The sequence below is a fragment of the Condylura cristata genome, unplaced genomic scaffold, assembly GCF_000260355.1.
Source record: "Condylura cristata isolate star-nosed mole 26May11 unplaced genomic scaffold, ConCri1.0 scaffold00024, whole genome shotgun sequence".
In the NCBI taxonomy this organism is placed as follows: Eukaryota; Metazoa; Chordata; class Mammalia; order Eulipotyphla; family Talpidae; genus Condylura; species Condylura cristata.
In genome coordinates, this window is record NW_004567125.1 from 26,673,365 (window position 1) to 26,689,852 (window position 16,488).

The 16,488-nt window shown below is 41.6% G+C and overlaps 1 protein-coding gene across 1 annotated transcript in view; it reads left to right on the forward strand.

The window, feature by feature from the left end:
• The first annotated feature begins 1,286 nt into the window (after nucleotides 1-1,286).
• The window catches only part of LOC101628255 (chromosome unknown open reading frame, human C1orf21), a 136,104-nt gene continuing 120,902 nt past the window's right edge, over nucleotides 1,287-16,488 (forward strand). Inside the window, exon 1 of the mRNA XM_012729123.1 lies at nucleotides 1,287-1,501. Within this exon, the coding sequence (XP_012584577.1) occupies nucleotides 1,408-1,501 (94 nt within the window). The 5' untranslated portion in view covers nucleotides 1,287-1,407. The remainder of the gene's footprint in view (nucleotides 1,502-16,488) is intronic.

Sequence of the window (16,488 nt, forward strand, 5' to 3'; positions counted from 1 at the left end):
GGCCATAAATGAACAAAAAGGTTCTTCCTCTGGGTAGACCACTGTCTTGCTATTTTCTTTAAGTCCTTACATTTGTTCAACTCTTAAACCATTCAACTATATACAAAATAGACAAAAACAAGTCTGAGACTATGCTCCAGCTCCTCCATTTATCCTTCATAATAACATCACTTCTGGTAAAGCAAAATTTTACACTATTATTAGGACCACCAGAAATATGGTAACTATTCCACAGTGCATCCTAAGAAGGAAAACCACCTATTCCTGGTAATTTATTTTTAAAGATTTATTTATTTATGCATACAGAACTGGGGTATAGGCCAGAGGTGCAGGGTTGGTGAGAGGATTCACCAGAGACAGAGTGGGGAGCAGAACAGGCTGACTGACGGAGTACACTGCTGAAGGGAGCAGCGGGTGGGTCAGGAGAGGTCTGCCACACCATGTAGGTCACCTCTGGGGCCGGGCATAAACTCATGCTGAAGTGGCTTTAACTTCTTAGTGCTGTGCTTTAACCCACTGCCACCAGGAGGGACCCCTGGTAAATTTTTAGGAGCTGAGAATTGCTGACCTGCAGGGTAGGGTGGGGAAGATAGAGAATTTCCTCCAGCCTCCTGAGCTGAGTATATATCTTGAATGTGCTTGTCTTACTCTGTAGGCTTGTGAGATTCTAGAAAATTAACAAGCATACATTCACTTTACATATATATGTAATAAGTCTTGGTGTGCAAATAATTACTTGCATAAACAAATGTGCACTTTTAAAATGTGCACTTTTTTAAAAATTTAGTTGTATTTACTTATACATACAAGAACCTGGATATAGGCCAGAGGTATGGGAGGATGAGAGGATTCACCAGAGACAGAGTGGGGAGCAAAACAGTCAGACTTATTGAAATACACTGCCGAGGGGAGCAGAGGACGAGACAGGAGAGGTCTGCTGAGGCTTGTGGCTCAGCTCCCTGGCTGGGCATCAAGCTCATGCTGCAGTGGGTGGTGATAGCTTGATAGTGCTGAGACTTAACCCCTTGCACCACCAGGGAGGCCCCATTTTTTGTGTTCTTCAAAATGTTAGGCCAGATGTTGTGCAAGGGACACGCCTTCTGATCCTGTCTGCTGAGTGGGGAAGCAGGTGAGAATGACCTGGTTGGCATTTCGTTCTCCATGCTCAGGGCAGCCTACAGTGGAGGGGTTGTGCAGGAATTCTAGCGGCTTCCAGTCACATAGCACAGAGTCAGACATGGTTTTGTTTCACACATTTTGATCCAGCTTTCTGTCCTCGCAGGTGCACACAACTTGAATGACTCAGCAGGAAGGTGGATTTTAAAGTGTTAAAAGAAAAGAAAAATGTCCCCGTGTCTGTAGAGATGATTTGCAGTTCAGCCCGGCTGAAGCTGACCGAATGAGACTATGGGCTGTGCCTCTGCCAAGCATGTTGCCACTGTTCAAAATGAAGAGGAAGCCCAGAAAGGGAAAAACTACCAGAATGGAGATGTTTTTGGCGGTGAGTGCCCTTGAACCTCACTGTTGACCTGTTGACCTTCTTCCGTTGTGGGAGAGAGTATTTGTAGTGGTGTTGTTAGGTGTGTTAGGGGCCTTCTGGTAAAGGGCTAGTGACATATGAAAGAAGCCAATACAGATCTTTTACACTGAACAGTTTCCACTATAATTTAGAGATTCAAGACTTGGAGGCTTATTCCATTTATTTTAAACTTTTTGGTATAATCAGCAGGATTGAATAATTTAAGCTTTAAAGACCTAAAGAGACAGTGGCCACAGGGTAGCCTGGGAGTTGAGAACTGTAAGACAGAAAAACACCAGAGTGCATGCACTTTGTAAAGGAGAGAGTCTGGTGTTGCTTACAGCTATTTCCTTGTATTACAAATAGTCAACTTCAAAAACACAACTACATTCTATGACCACACCTGGTGTGTGGAATATTTATTTTCTTCAGCCCCTCAGAGAATTTTAAAATAAAAGGCATGGCAACCTTTAATGATCAGGATATTTCACCCCAAACCCTCCTATTCAGGAGGTCAGACAGCACCAGTCTCCATTGCTAAAGCAGTGGCCAGTGGCAGGTGTCACCCTAGCCGTTGGGCAGTAGCTGCCCGTGAACTGCGAAGCCTTCCTGTGATGCTTGGTGGTCACCTACAGGCTTTTGAGTTTGCTTCATCTTACTTTTGTCTTGAATGCTCTACCATAGATCTAATGAAATGTGACTGTGTTCATAGAAAATTTCAGTTAGTGTAAGCCTATGAAGGAGAGGTTGCTGAATTACTTTCAACCGTGATACCCACTCCTTGACATTTGTATGGCAGTTTTATTCATAAAAGCATCTCTTCATCTCTTTGAACCTTATAAAAATTATATTTTCATGTCAACAACTGCAGTTACATTATTCAGTCAATATCTTCTCTTTCTGCATGTAGAATTTCTAGCTTTTGATGCACCGTCATGGTGGTTTTAGTCCCCTGGTGGAGAACTGGGGATGCTGTGAGCACTAACATGCTGTTAAAAATAGGCTAGTACAGGCCCTCCCTGATGGTGCAGCGGGTTAAAGCGCGGCACTATGAAGCTACCCATAGCCGCTTCAGAAGTTCCATCCCCAACCCGGAGGTGATCCACATGGCAGGCTTAGCAGACCTCTCCTGACCTGCCCGCTGCTCCCCTCAGCAGTGTACTTTGTCAATTCACCTGTTCTGCTCCCCACTCTGTCTCTGGTGAATCTTCTCACCTTCCCTGCCCCTGGTCTGTATGTACAAATAAATAAATCTTTTTTTTTTTAAGTGGGCTAGTATAGGAGGAGGTTTTGCTTTGTTTTAAGGAGCTGCATTTGTTGCCTAGAAAAAGAGTTTAGAACTGTGAAGTAACATATGAGCATCTTTAATAAAACTCAAATCTAGTCAATGAAATCTCAGTTTCTGGGAAAAATACTACACAGAGCTAGAGGTACCATTGTCACAAGCTAACTCTTTTAAGAGGAAATAATGTCAGGGATTTATTTAACTCTTATGTGATACTCTGTCATTGTTTGTGTAGTAGCTCCCGTTAATGGGGCCACCACCTATGTCAAACACAGAGAGGGACTTGCTTTCATTTTCATGTTGAGTAGTCACAATTCTGTGAAATATGTGTCATCCCAGTTTTACATAATTGGAAGCTGAAGACAGAAAAACTAATGGACCCAAAATCTTCCTGCATGTTTCTTTCTCTGTGCAGCATCCTTGTGCTCTGCTCTAGCCCATCGGTCATTCCGTCTTAAATGCAAAACAGCACAGACTGCTGTACAGTCTCTATGCAAGACCTTTTGCTAAATGCTGTAGATACAAAGGTAAATAAAATATAAGTCTTGCTTTTTAGAACTAAGAGGATGAGAAAGTGCAATGAGGCAGAATAAGCCAATTGTCAAAAAAGGAAAAAAACGTAGGTCATGTTAAGAGTAAGGGGGTGAGAGACCACCTTGGAAGGTGGGGGGCAGAGCAGATTTCTTGTAGGGGTGACCTACAGGTCGTACAGAAGTATAGACGCTCATCCTGTTCAATGAAGGATGCAGGAAGGAAGTGGATGAGGAAAGGCAAGAGGGGATGTGAGCATGCTCAAGAATTAGAAATAATCTGATTTGAAGGAATGCAAAGTATAAGTGGGAGAGAATTGACTAGAAAACTAAGTCACATTTAAATTAGGGAGAACTTCAAGTATCAAATTCTAATCTTTTGAAAGATCATGTTAGATTATAAAAGCAAAAGTTCAGTGATAATCACAATATTGTTACTTATAACTTTCTGTTTGTAAACGAGACCACGAACCACCCTGTTCCAGTTGAGTTGCCTCCAGAGCCAAGGAGACTTTCTGTTGGTTCAGAGAGCCATGTGTATTTGCAGGTGTTAGCAGCTTAACAAAGGAACCTTGTATCCATCCATTATTGCTGGATGTCAGACAACCCCAAGATCTCAGTGGCATTCACTAGAAGCATGTCTTTCGTGATCCCTGGCTAGTATGTGGCATTGCCCCATATTTCTATGGCTTTATGCTATATATAGTTAAGGCTCTGCTAAGCTTCTTCAGAAGTATTTTTTTTTTTTTAAGATTTGTGTATTTAAGCGCACAAGAACTGGGGGACAGGCCAAAGATGTGGGGCTGGGAGAATTCACCATAGACAGAGTAGGGAGCAGAACAGGCAGAAGTACTGAAATATACTGCTGAGGGGAGCAGCAGGAGGGCCAGGAGAGGTCTGCCACACTATGTGGGTCAGCTCCCTGGCTGGGGATTGAACTCATGATGCAGTGGCTGTGGATAGCTTCATAGTGCTGCACTCTAACCCATTGCACCACCAGGGAGGGCCTTTCTTCAGATGTCTTAGTCCGGCATTCTTCCTCCTGATCCTCTAACATACACATGTGCAAATTTGTGGCTTAGTTGTTAGAAAAAGCAAAGATAAAGCAAGGAGAGCTCTTTAGAACTGTCAGAACCCAGTGTTGAATGTCAGTTCCAGTGTCCTAGATGTTACTGAAGTCTGGAGTTTGAAAATGACAAGAGAAGGACCCATAGTGTTTTCCTACTTAAATTAGTTTGTAAGAGAAATGAACAACAACAAAATCCAGATGATCACACAGTGAGTAATGAATATGCTTCACTCTTAACCATTTGTTATCTTTTGTCACCCATTGTTTCAATGATTTATTACCACATAACAAAGGACCCCACATGAGTGGCTTAAATTTATTATTTCTCATGATCCTGTGGGGTGACTGGGGTTGTCTGCCATTTTCACCTGGCCTCAGTTATGTGGCAACATTCACCTGGGAGCTCAGCTGAGCTCACTGACCAAGCTGTCACCAAGCCTCTGTCCACGAGTCCTCTCTTTTTCCATTGGACAGTGGTCAGACTTTTCACATGGCGACTGGATGTTGAGAGAGAAATTGGAAATGCCAAGCCCCTGAAGTCCTACCATGTTTCTGTTAATCAGGGCAGATCATGAGACGAGGTCTGAGTCAGGTGAGCACAAGGCCACGCATGTCGTGAGTATTGGGGAGGAGATAGAAAGGGAAGGAATTGTAGGGAGCCATCAGCAGAGACTGCTTACCATTCCTTTTGAGAGAGGTAGTAAGAACGGCACAACTGGATTATATTCCAACCTGGACCTTTCCATTATGCATCTAAGTTAATCCTCTATTTTTTGCTGAGTAAAGTGGCCTCGTTCACTTCTTAAAAGCTAAATGTTTTGGCCCTCCCTGGTGGCGCAGCGGGTTAAAGCACAGCACTGAGACGGTAAAGCCACTTCCGCATGAGTTCAATCCCCGCCTGCCCCGGAGGAGACCACATGGCGTGGCAGACCTCTCTGACCCGCCCGCTGCTCCCCTCAGCAGTGTACTTCGTCGATCTGCCTGTTCTGCTCCCCACTCTGTCTCTGGTGAAGCCTCTGCCGCCCCTGCACCTCTAGCCTGTACCCCGGTTCTGTATGCATAAATAAATAAATCTTTAAAAAAAAAAAAAGCTAAATGTTTTTAAATTTAGTACCACATGTTGTAGAGGAGCTGACAGTCTGTGAAGGGTAGCATGTTTGGGGACAGCTCTGTCGTATGCATCACCTAGTGTGTGTGTGTGTGTGTGTGTGTGAGCACACACATGCACACTTCCGTGCTTTCCCTAAAGGTGTTAATTTAATTTCATAGCTTCTAAAGACATGCTGTGGAGCGTTGATAAGCAATGTGTTGTTGTAAATGGTAATTTCTGTTTTTATAAAGCAGTTGGTATTTCTGTGAGCTTTGGTTATTTAGGAGACCAACTGCTCTAAATGTTTTTAATGGAATTTCTGCATAATGGAACTGTCATGGAAGTTGAAGTGATAGATGGTCATTTTGACCTCCTGGAGGTCATTTATGAGGAGTCTCATCATCAATACTTAGATATAAACTGGCTTTTACTTTAGATATTGAAGCATAAAATGTCTCAGGTCTAAATTCTTGCTGTTGTATGTAGCCCTTTCAGAAGTAGAATCCAGACCAGTGAACTCCTTATCCACATTGTAATTTCTCTCCATTGAAGTCCAGGAGAGATGTGAACAGTGGTCAGCAGGTTGGCTGTGTCACAGAGGACAGTGGAGCAGTTTGCCAAGATCACCTTGCCAAAATTAAGTGACCAACAGCTTTAAGTTATTATGAACTAGTTAAGCAAGTCTAAGGAGAGCCAAGTGCTTATTGGATTTCATTCAACAGCCATTCACTCAGGGTATTAAAGTAGATGCATGCAACAGATTTAGGTCTTATTAGGGAAATTATCATGTCAAACCTGAGATCATTATTTCTTCTGTAGCCCATCCCTTTGGGGAGGAACACTTTAGTTATATTGGCTTTCTTGTTTGCCTGAAGGTCACCTTCACCTTTCTGGTAATGTAGGCTTTAATCTGGAAGTAGAAACTTTGAAGCCTTCATTTCTTCCAGTTCCCAGACCCTGTGACTCTTTCTCTCCTGGTATCACTTTGTTAGTTCTAGCCTATGGTCTGGAAGAGTGTAGTACCTTATGGATCCATCTCCTTTAGTCCCCTTGGTTGTTTTTTGCTTCTTTGCTCATCTTTTATTTGTTTTTCACTGTCCACTTTTTGCACCATTGTCAAGCGATGTCAGTTTTTTCCAAAGCCTGTGTTAATTTTTCTGCCCCAGAATCTTCTGATGCACCTAGTTCTGAGCCAATAAAATCCCAAATCCATTATTCATATTCAAGACTATGATGGACCACTCATCCTGGGGCCTCATCACACACCTATGTGTCTGGCCTGCCCTCTGGTACATCATAACCTTTCTCCTGCCTTCATCATTTGAAATCCTGCTTATTTCCTATTTCCTGCTTATCTCATCCAAACTTGCATTAAACTTTTCTAATACCTTCAGAAAATATCTCTTTTCTACCATCTCCGAAACTTTTTTAGATGCTTAGATATATAGTCGGTTTATTAGTTGATATATAAGCTAATATAAATAAATGAATATATATATATATATATATATATATATATATCTCCCATTATTGCTTTTGTGTGTCATCTCTCGTATGAGTTGTATAGACCCTGAAGGCAGTATCTATATTGGACATAGTATCCCTCAAACATCTAGAGCTGGAGCCAGAGATTGTTCTGGCATCAGTTTGACCCTTCACTATGCATGCTCCCTTCTAGAATTAGAATTAGGTGGCCTCCATTGAGGCTGAGTTTGGCTTTAAAATGCCAGGTGAGCCTCATGTTTACAAATATTCCCATAAGTGGAAGTGTTTAGCTTTTTACAGTAAATTCTGGAAGAGTGGTATGGAACTGGGATGAAAGAGCAGCAGCAAAGCAAGAATTTGCTGCTTCTTTCCCTTGGGCTTTCTATGCTGTGTGGCTTCAGTTCTGTTCTGATCCTTGTTTACTTAAATTGAGAACACATGACAAAAGGGAGAGAGAGAGAAATGGTGTTGTGCCAGTCTGTCATCCATTTCAAATAGGACACAGGGTTATGGAGGAGATGAGTGATAAAAATACATCAGAGTCACTGATGTAAAGACAAGGCAAGCTAATAATTACTATTTCTGTGATAATTTCTGATTGCATAACATGAAAATAAATTAAAGACATCTGTGTTTGTGAGACAGTAGCAGAGAGAATGGTATCTATGTCTGTGCCATCCAGTGAAGTAGCCACTGACCCCATGAGCCTGTGAAACTTTTCATACAGGAATTTGAGGATTTGCTATAGGAAGAAGAATAGCAAGCAGCTCATTAATAATTTTCTTATTGATTATATTTTGAAATAGTAATATTTTAACTCTACTGGGTTAAATAAAATACATTAATATATTAATTTCACTAAATTCTTTTTACCTATTTATGGAACTATTAGTAATTTTTATGGCCATATTATTGCATAATATTATACAAGCCTGATGTAGAGCGTTAAAAAGTAGCATATGTATATATTACATTAAGCTCACTGCTGACACTATAATTCTGTTCCTCACATTCCCCTTGATCCATCTTAATCCACTATCCTTCCCCCTCCTCCCCTCTGGTCTTATTGGTCTTATTGTCCAAAGCTTTATTTTGTTTAGTTTATCTGTTTCTGTAGCTACCACATATGAGTAAAATCCTACCGTGTGTTTCTTTGTCGGCCTTATTTCACTCTACAGTACCCTGTAGATCAGCCATGCTGTTGCAAATGGCAGACTTTCATCTTTTCCTGTGGCTGGGTAGTGCTCCACTGTGCACATACACCACATCCTCGTCCATTCAGGTGTCAATGGCACTTAGGTTGTTTCCAGCTCTTGTGTGTTATAAAAATGCTGTCATCAGCATGGCGGGGGGGGGGGGGGTAAGTATTTCTCTTTGAATCTGTGCTTTTGGATTTTGGGGTAAATATGCAGACATGGGATTTATCTGGATCATATGGAATCTGTTTTTAATTTTTTAAGGACTCCATAATGACTGCCCCAATTTACAGTCCTACCAACAGCATGCCAGCTGGAGTCCATTCTTTTCCATCCTGACACTTTTTAAATGGAGCCATTCTTGCAGGGGTGAGGTGGTATCTCGTTGTTTTGACTTGTATTCCCTAATAATCAATAATGAGCATCTTCTTATGTATCTATTGATCACCTGTATGTCTTCTTTGGAGAGGTGTCTGTTCAGATCCTTTCCCCATTTTATAATTGTTTTTGCGATTCTGTTGATGACTCTTACAAGTTCTTTAATTTATATACTAACCACATGTCACATGTGTGATGGGCAAATATCTTCTCCAGTCAGTAAGATGCCTTTTTGTTCTGTTGCAAGTTTCTTTTTCTGGGGGCTTTTTAGTTTGATGTAGTCTCGCTTGTTTGGTTTTGCTTTGTTTCCCTTGCCTCTGTACTTGAGTCTCCACACATATTGCTAAAATTGATGCCAAGGAGCAGATCACCTACATTTTTTTCTATGTATTTTATGGTGTCTGGCAGCTTTATTCTATTTAAAGTAATTATTGTTTATCATATTAGGTAGCAGTCTAGTTTCACACTTTTGTATGTGGCTGTTCAGTTTTCCCAACACTATTTTTTGAAGAGACTTTCTTTGTTCCATTGCCTGCTCCTGGCCCCCTTTGTTGGAAACTAGTTATCCATAGGTTGTGCCTATATTCTGGGCTCTCAGTTCTGTTCCCATTGATCTGTTTGTTTGTTTTTATTCTAATACCAAGCTATTTTACTACTTGCCCTTTGTAGTACAGTTTGAAGTCAGAAAGGGTGGTAGCTCCATTTCTGTTCTTTTTTCTCAAAAGTGTTATTTCACTCTTTAGAGCTTTTTGAAGTTGTACACAGAATTGTGATTTTTAAAATCTATTTTCTGTGAAGAATGCTACTGGGAATTTGATAGGGCTTGCACTGAATCTGTATTATTATAAGTTAAACAGACATTTTAATAATGTTAATTCTTCCAATCAGAGCACAAAAAATATAACACATAGCAACAGTATGTTACCTGCTCTTTTCTCTTTGCTGTTTCTACCTTCAATATTCTTTCTTTGTCTCAAAATCTTGAGTGTCACTACTAGGTGCTTTAGTCTAGGTCTATTTGCATTTAATTAACTGTGTGTCCTATTAACTTCATGAACTCGTAGATTCATTTCCTTCTCCAGGTTTGGGAAATTTCTGTTATTATTTTTCTGAATAAGTTACTTGCTCCCTTTACCTTAACTTCCCTTCTGGGATAGCCATATCCTTATGCTGCCTTTCCTAATGCAGTTGGATAGTGCTTCTACTACTTCTTCATTCCTTTTGTATCTTATTCCTCTCTCTTCTTCCATGCGAATTGTTTGTATACTACTGTCTCTAAGCTTTCTGAGTTGTTTCACCAGTTGAATCTGTTCTGCTTCCATAGTGTTCTGAGTGTTTTTGATCTTCCTTATTGAGTTCTTTACATTCTATTATTTTCTTTAAAGTTTCAATATTACCTTCTGTATCTTGATTTTATTTCTTATTTCATTGATTTGTTTTTGTTATATCAATTAATTAGCTTTTCTGAGTTACTTTTCTCATTCTGAGTAGACAATAGTTTTCCTGTGTTCCTTGGAGTTTCTGTATTATAGCAGTTTTGAACTCTCATGGATATGATTCTCCATCTTTGGAGTTGAATTCTAGAGAGTTGCTCTCTTCTTGTGATGTCATTTCCTGTGACATCTCAAGTGACAATGTGTTGTATTTTTCCTACCTTCCCACTTTGCTACTTTAAGTTTCTTTAAATATCTGTGTGGGTTGTGTGTGTGTGTGTGTGTGAGTGAGTACTTAATATATGGATCAACGACTTAGAGAATTGAACTACTTTTACTTTGCCAGTAGGAGGAGCTATCTCTTTATTTGATTTGATTTGATTTGATTTTGGCCTCTATTGGCTTCTGTACTAAGATCTGTATTTGAATTGCTATGTGGAGGAGGCATAGAGAAGTGCAATCACTGCCCTAAAGTGCTGGGAGGTATGGATTGTGATGATGTGCTGGTTTATGGTGGTGATAACCACACATCCCTTTTCTCTGGGGTCCCAGATCTAGTACTCAGCAGAGTGTCCACCAACCGTACAAGGGTCTGGCCTGTGTGGTGCCTTAGACCCTCCAGTGGGCTTCACATGGATTGAGAGTGTGTCCCTGCCCTAGTCTGTAGTCTCCAGCTACTTCTTTCCACTCTCGTCTGTCCAGTGAATAGTGAGCTTCCTCTGTATCCCCTCTGGTGCAGTCTTTGTTGATTTCTGAGGTGCAAAGAGTCCTTCAGCTTCACCTCAAACCATGGGGCTCTCTTGTCATTGTGCCCCTGGGAGTCAGTTGTCAGCTGTTCCTCTTGGGAGCAAAGCAAGAAACTGTCACCCTCTCTGTGACATCATCTAGAAATGTAAATGTACACAGCTCACATTCTAATTCAACTGGATAGTGCTGGCTTAAATCACCGCAAGATAGTGTTCATGCTCAGAATTTCCTTCCCTTTCAAGGTTCAGTTTTAGAATTTACTTCTTATGGGTTCTAAGAGGAAAGTAGCTAGGATGAAGCAGCCGTCCTGTATCTGTTTTGACTCTCTCCATGGGCGCAGGTGCATTCAGCTGGGGGAGAGGAATGTTGGGCATTGAAGCTGTTTCACCAACAATATAGTTTTATTTGGGAATGAAACAGACAGACAGTTGGGAAAGTGCATGGTGAGATGTGTGCAGTTCCCAGCTTTTAGAGGGGCTGTTAGGGGCAAAATGGAACACCCTCTTCCTTCCACTAGGACATGGAAACAATTTCCCCAACTTCCTGTTGGGAATACAAGGCATGTTGGAGTCTGCAGTTTGCTGATTAAATAAGGATTCTGTATATTAATGTTAATAGCAGGTACATCGAGGCAGATGTTGGGAACGAAGCTCTAACTTGCTCATCTGTTATAGTCATAGGTGGTAGTCCTCAGCGGAGTCTACTGTGACTTTTTTGCCTGTCTAGGGAACTTTCTGTTGGTCCTGAAAGTTGTTATATCCCAAAGATCAGAAAGGAAATATTCCTCCCTTCTTTGCCTTAAGTAAGTTGGTAAAGAACCTTAAAGATTGGAACAGTGTTTGGTGAGTTTATGTGAGAATCATACAAATTGAAAACACACTGAAGCCAAGATGAGTGTGGAACCTTGCCCTGGGCTTAGTCTTTGAAGAGTCCATGATGTTGAAGGCGAAGCCTCAGGTTAGTCTCAACCGTCTGAATGTGCACACTGGGTGCATGAAATTCCAGAAGCCCTGGCCAGGAGCTCTGGCCACGCACTGCTGAAGCAAAGGGGCTTGGCCCAGCGTCTGCTTCAGAGAAGGTCCTCAAAGCATGTTTTCTTCATTTCCTCCTTTTAGACAGTTTCTGGGTTAATCTGATAGGGGCTGAATGAGCTGGTGCCATGAGCACCTGAGTGACTGTGAATTCTCTCCTATGGATGGGCTGAATCCAGCTTCACCTATTTCTTCTGTGTTGTCTTTGACAAGTAACCTCATTTAGCCCAAGACTCCTCACCCTACGATGGGAGAGAACAGGTGGTATCACCACTTCTGTTGGATGGACAAGCAAGTGCGCAAGCAGCAGAAAACATGTGAGCATTCATTGTAATGATGTGTGCATTCGCCTAACCTCTTCTCTCTTTACCTGTCCCGGTGACCCACTCCCACACACACCTTGCTGTATTTGGTGCTAGATGCCCTTTGATACAGAATTCAATCTCACTAAAGTCGAGTCAATGTGCATTTCTACTTGGAAAATTTTCCTATGATATGAAGTCAAGAAATGGTCTCTGTTTTATAAACAAAAACTCCCAAGTACTATTTTTCCTTCTCTTGCCAGCCAGCGTCATGTACCTGTTCTTTTAATGTAAGATACAGAGAGAAGAAGAAACAGGAGCATTTGTCACCTCCTGCCTCTAGGCATTCTGCTGGAAAGACAAGAGGGTCTCTGGGGTCTCAAGCCCCACAGGTCTTGTTGGCGTAGCTCCTCGAGTCCCATCAGTGTTTCTTTCATCTTGAGCATGTCCTTTAGCTGCTCTCTTGTCCCTGCAGGTGCCTGGACTTCTCTGTGGCTGCTTAACGTCCTTCCTCAGGCAGGACATAAGGATGATTTTCTTCATCCCTAGAGAGGCAGCGAGGACCTTCTGGGTGCCTCCCAGCCTTCCAGCGCCTTCCAGTGGAAGACCCAGGAGACTTGTTCTCTGCTAGGGACCTAAAAAAGTGACTCAGCAGCAAGAGAGGAGCAGGGTGGGTTTCCTTACTTGAAGCACTTCTTGGAGATATTTCCTCCTGAGTGACATCACACAATTCAGATTTAAAACATAATTACTTTTTGGATTCCTGGCTGTGGTGACAGAAAAGGCCTGCTTTGTCATAAGCACCTGCCTGCTAGTGTCCACCTGGAAGTCCCCTGGATACCCTCGTCTTGTGTGGACAACTCTGTTAGGCCCGCATTTCCTCTGCAGAGGTCAGAAAAGTCCCCGCCTTATGTGCCAGGAGCCTTAAATGTGGCTGGTTCTTTTGCCCTGAATTGCCACACGGCACCAGAAGCACAACTGTTTGACGCAAACTTTACTATGTGGAAGGGCCTTTTTACCTAACATGATTATTATTCCCCTTGTTTTACTATTAAAGGAAACTGAAGCTTAGAGCCACATACACCAGTTTGCTTAACTGAAGTGGGACTGTGGCTGGAATTGAAGGTGCTCTCTCAGGACCTAGGAAGAGACCCCTCAGGAACATTTCCGCCTTTGCCAGTAAATCCAAAACCACCTCTGCCCAGGGGACTGTGGAAGGCCCTGGCCATTACTGGCTTCTGTGCTGAGGTCTGTACAGTACAGACCTGCCCGACTGAGCCTCAGCTTTGAGTGAAGCTGTCTGGAGAGACTACTGTGGCCCTAGGGGGACTTTCAAAGGCACAAGGAAATCCAATGTCTTGGTAAGTGAGTGGACCTGAAGTCTGGCAAACTGGTTTCAAATCCTGGCTCAGGTACTCATGAACATGGTTTCCCCGTCTATATCTAGCTGCCCTCAGGGCGGTTGTGAGACCTAAATGTATTCATATCTGTAAAACTAGACTCCAGACTAGAACTTGGCCCGCGGTGAGCTCAGAGCGGCTGGCAATACGTAGCTTAGTTTCCTAGGTTGCACTGGGGCAAAAAGCATCCTCAACTTACTGTAGATATATATTCTCCCAGTTTTAAAAGTTGATCAGTTATCCATTCAGTGCTTAGCTCTTTATTTGGGGTTGTAAAATGTTTGTGTTATGATTTTTTTTCTTTCTCTGTTTTGACCTAGACCAATTTCTACTCTGTATAAGGGATGTGTGAGAGTATGTGTGTGCGTCCTCAAACTAAACACCAGAGTATACAATTTATGAGCAGTGAATATAATAATCTGTCCTGTTTTTATGAAAGTATGGCTTAAATAACTAATCCCTTCATAGAAGTTAACAAATACATTATTCATTTATGAAACATAAATCTGCGTATGTGAGTGTGTGTTCGGCTCTGTGTGGAGGTGATCCAGCATTTTCCTACTGGAAAATGGGTTTATCATGTCCAATGAGGATGTTTGTGGAACTAAGTACATTTCTTTGTGAATCACTGTGGGGAAGCCAAGAAGCAGCAAAGAAAAATAATGAGCCCAGTGATTATGATTGGATAAATAGAATCCAAAACTAACTGAAACAAAAAGATATGCAAATTTGATGCTATTTTAATTCACCTTTCATTCTTTAAAATATTCTGTTATTCTTAAGTATAACTTTAAAAATTGAATTCTTACTCCTCTCCTCCTGTTAAAGTTTTCCAGGTGAATCTATAAATATTTAACTGCAAAATATTAAACCACAGACATACTATTTAAAAAGATGGGCAAATGTTTCTATAATATTAGGTTGCAAAATGTCTTTGTAATGCCACAAACCCCATGCCATAAAAGAAAAAGTTGACAAATTTCACTACATAAAAATCTGCAATTTCTGCAACCAATGACAACAAATAACCCACATACTGTAAAAGTTCAAGAAAAAAATGTCAAAACAAGAATAATACTTACAACACAGATAAGACTAATATGACTACTACAAAATTCACAAGGGAAGAACTAATAGTCCAATTGAAAATGGTGATTGTGACCAGACAAGTGTAGAAGAGCTACAGAGGCCCAAAATAGACAGAAAGATCTTCAATTTGTTGGTAATCAGATAACCCACACCAAAACAATACAAGATGAAACTTTTTCACCACTCCATTTGAAAGCTTCATGTATCAGCTCACGCTGTACGTGGGAGTGTCAAACCAGAACAGTTCTCCTGGGGCACAGAATAGTCTAACAAAAGTTAAATGAGCGTTCCCTTGGCCCCAGCAGTCCCACCTCTAGGAATTTATCAAAAAGGATAATCAGACAAGCTCGCAAACCTGTACGCTAAGGGTTTTTCTTACTGGTGAAGAAAGTATTACAGATTAGGGTGTACTATCCATGCTTACTGCAGGGAAAGAGGTCTACTGCATGTTATGAAATATATTACACAACATTTCATATTTGCCAATGTTAGTTGTTTACAATATCTGTAAAATTCTGTGCAAGTGTCTAAAAGAAATGTTCACCAAAACATTAACAATGGCAGTGTTGTTTAGTGGAATTCTTAACTTTCTCATATGCTTCAAATCTTTCATGATTTGTTTGTGTTTTGTCATTGATTACAGTAGACAGATCCTTATTTTGGTAAGTGTAATTTTGTGTTTGCATCTTCCAAAGCCTTTCCATTGTGCTTCCGGAATGATGTGAAATGTCCTTCAGGAGAAAGTCCTGTCTGTCACTGGGAACAGCCCCAGGGGACAGAGAGCCACTGATGGACTTGTTTGTCCAGGAAAACAGATGGAGCCCGATCACTGGTAGTTAGTGGTTTCATTTGAAAACTAGCATTTTCTTCAATTTCCTAAGCACTGGTGGGCTACTTGAAGTGCCTTAGGCTCTGTGCTGGGACTGGGACTATAACGGTGGGTTAAACCTCATCTCTGCTCTTTGGAAACAGATGGTGGTGCAACAGGTGAGCATCTCAATAGTAAGCATCCCTCATTTTGTTATGGTCATGAAGAAGGGTCTCATCCCTGGAGTAGGGAAGACTCATCAAGAACATGGTAAGGTTTCAGCTGAGTCTTAAGAGATAAACAGTGAGACAAAGGAACAGAGGTGGGGCAGGAGTTTCAGGCTGAGAGACAGACAGCGAGGGGACTCCATGGCACATTGTGCATAAGGTGTGTCCAGGTGAGACTGTAAAGTGTTACAAAAATCAGTGGGGATGTAACTTTATCTATTGTCCCACTGGGGTAAGTGGCTTAAGTATTTGGAAATTTTGTACTGTTATTTTTCCCAAAACAAAAAACTCAGAGACAAAATAGGAGATACTTAGCGATCTAGAAATTGACCCAGCATTTAGAAAACTATGAAGAATCTAGAAGACCTGATGCTAATCCTTCAGCTATGTAAATGATCACCCTCACCCCAGGTTGAGTAATTGTAGACTCTGAAGTAATAATGCCAGAACACAGCATCTGTGTGGGGCCTGGATCAGCTTAAAGCCTCCTGGAACCATACTAGAGAGTGTGTCAGTGACTGTGTGGTGTTTATTCCATGTTGGGCCCAGACTAGACTCAGTGATGTATTACAGCTCACTGCTGGCATCCTGAAGTGGATTTTGTATACATCATGTATCTTATGAAAATCCATCCTTATTTGCTGAAATAAGAAATACAAAAGGCATGTCGCAGCATTTGTGCAGCAATAAATCTGAACCTTTGCCCCAGGTTTTCGAGGGAAGGTTTGGGACGCAGTGGGAGGCAGCGATGCCACATCCATCCCCTCAGGACAACTGAAAGTGGTCTACCATTCAGCCACTCACCCATCCTTCCCCAGCACTCCTCAGCTGCTAAATATTTACATTTGTGTAGTCTGTGATCATAAGTTGGTGTCACCATTTAATTGTGTTTCTGATAA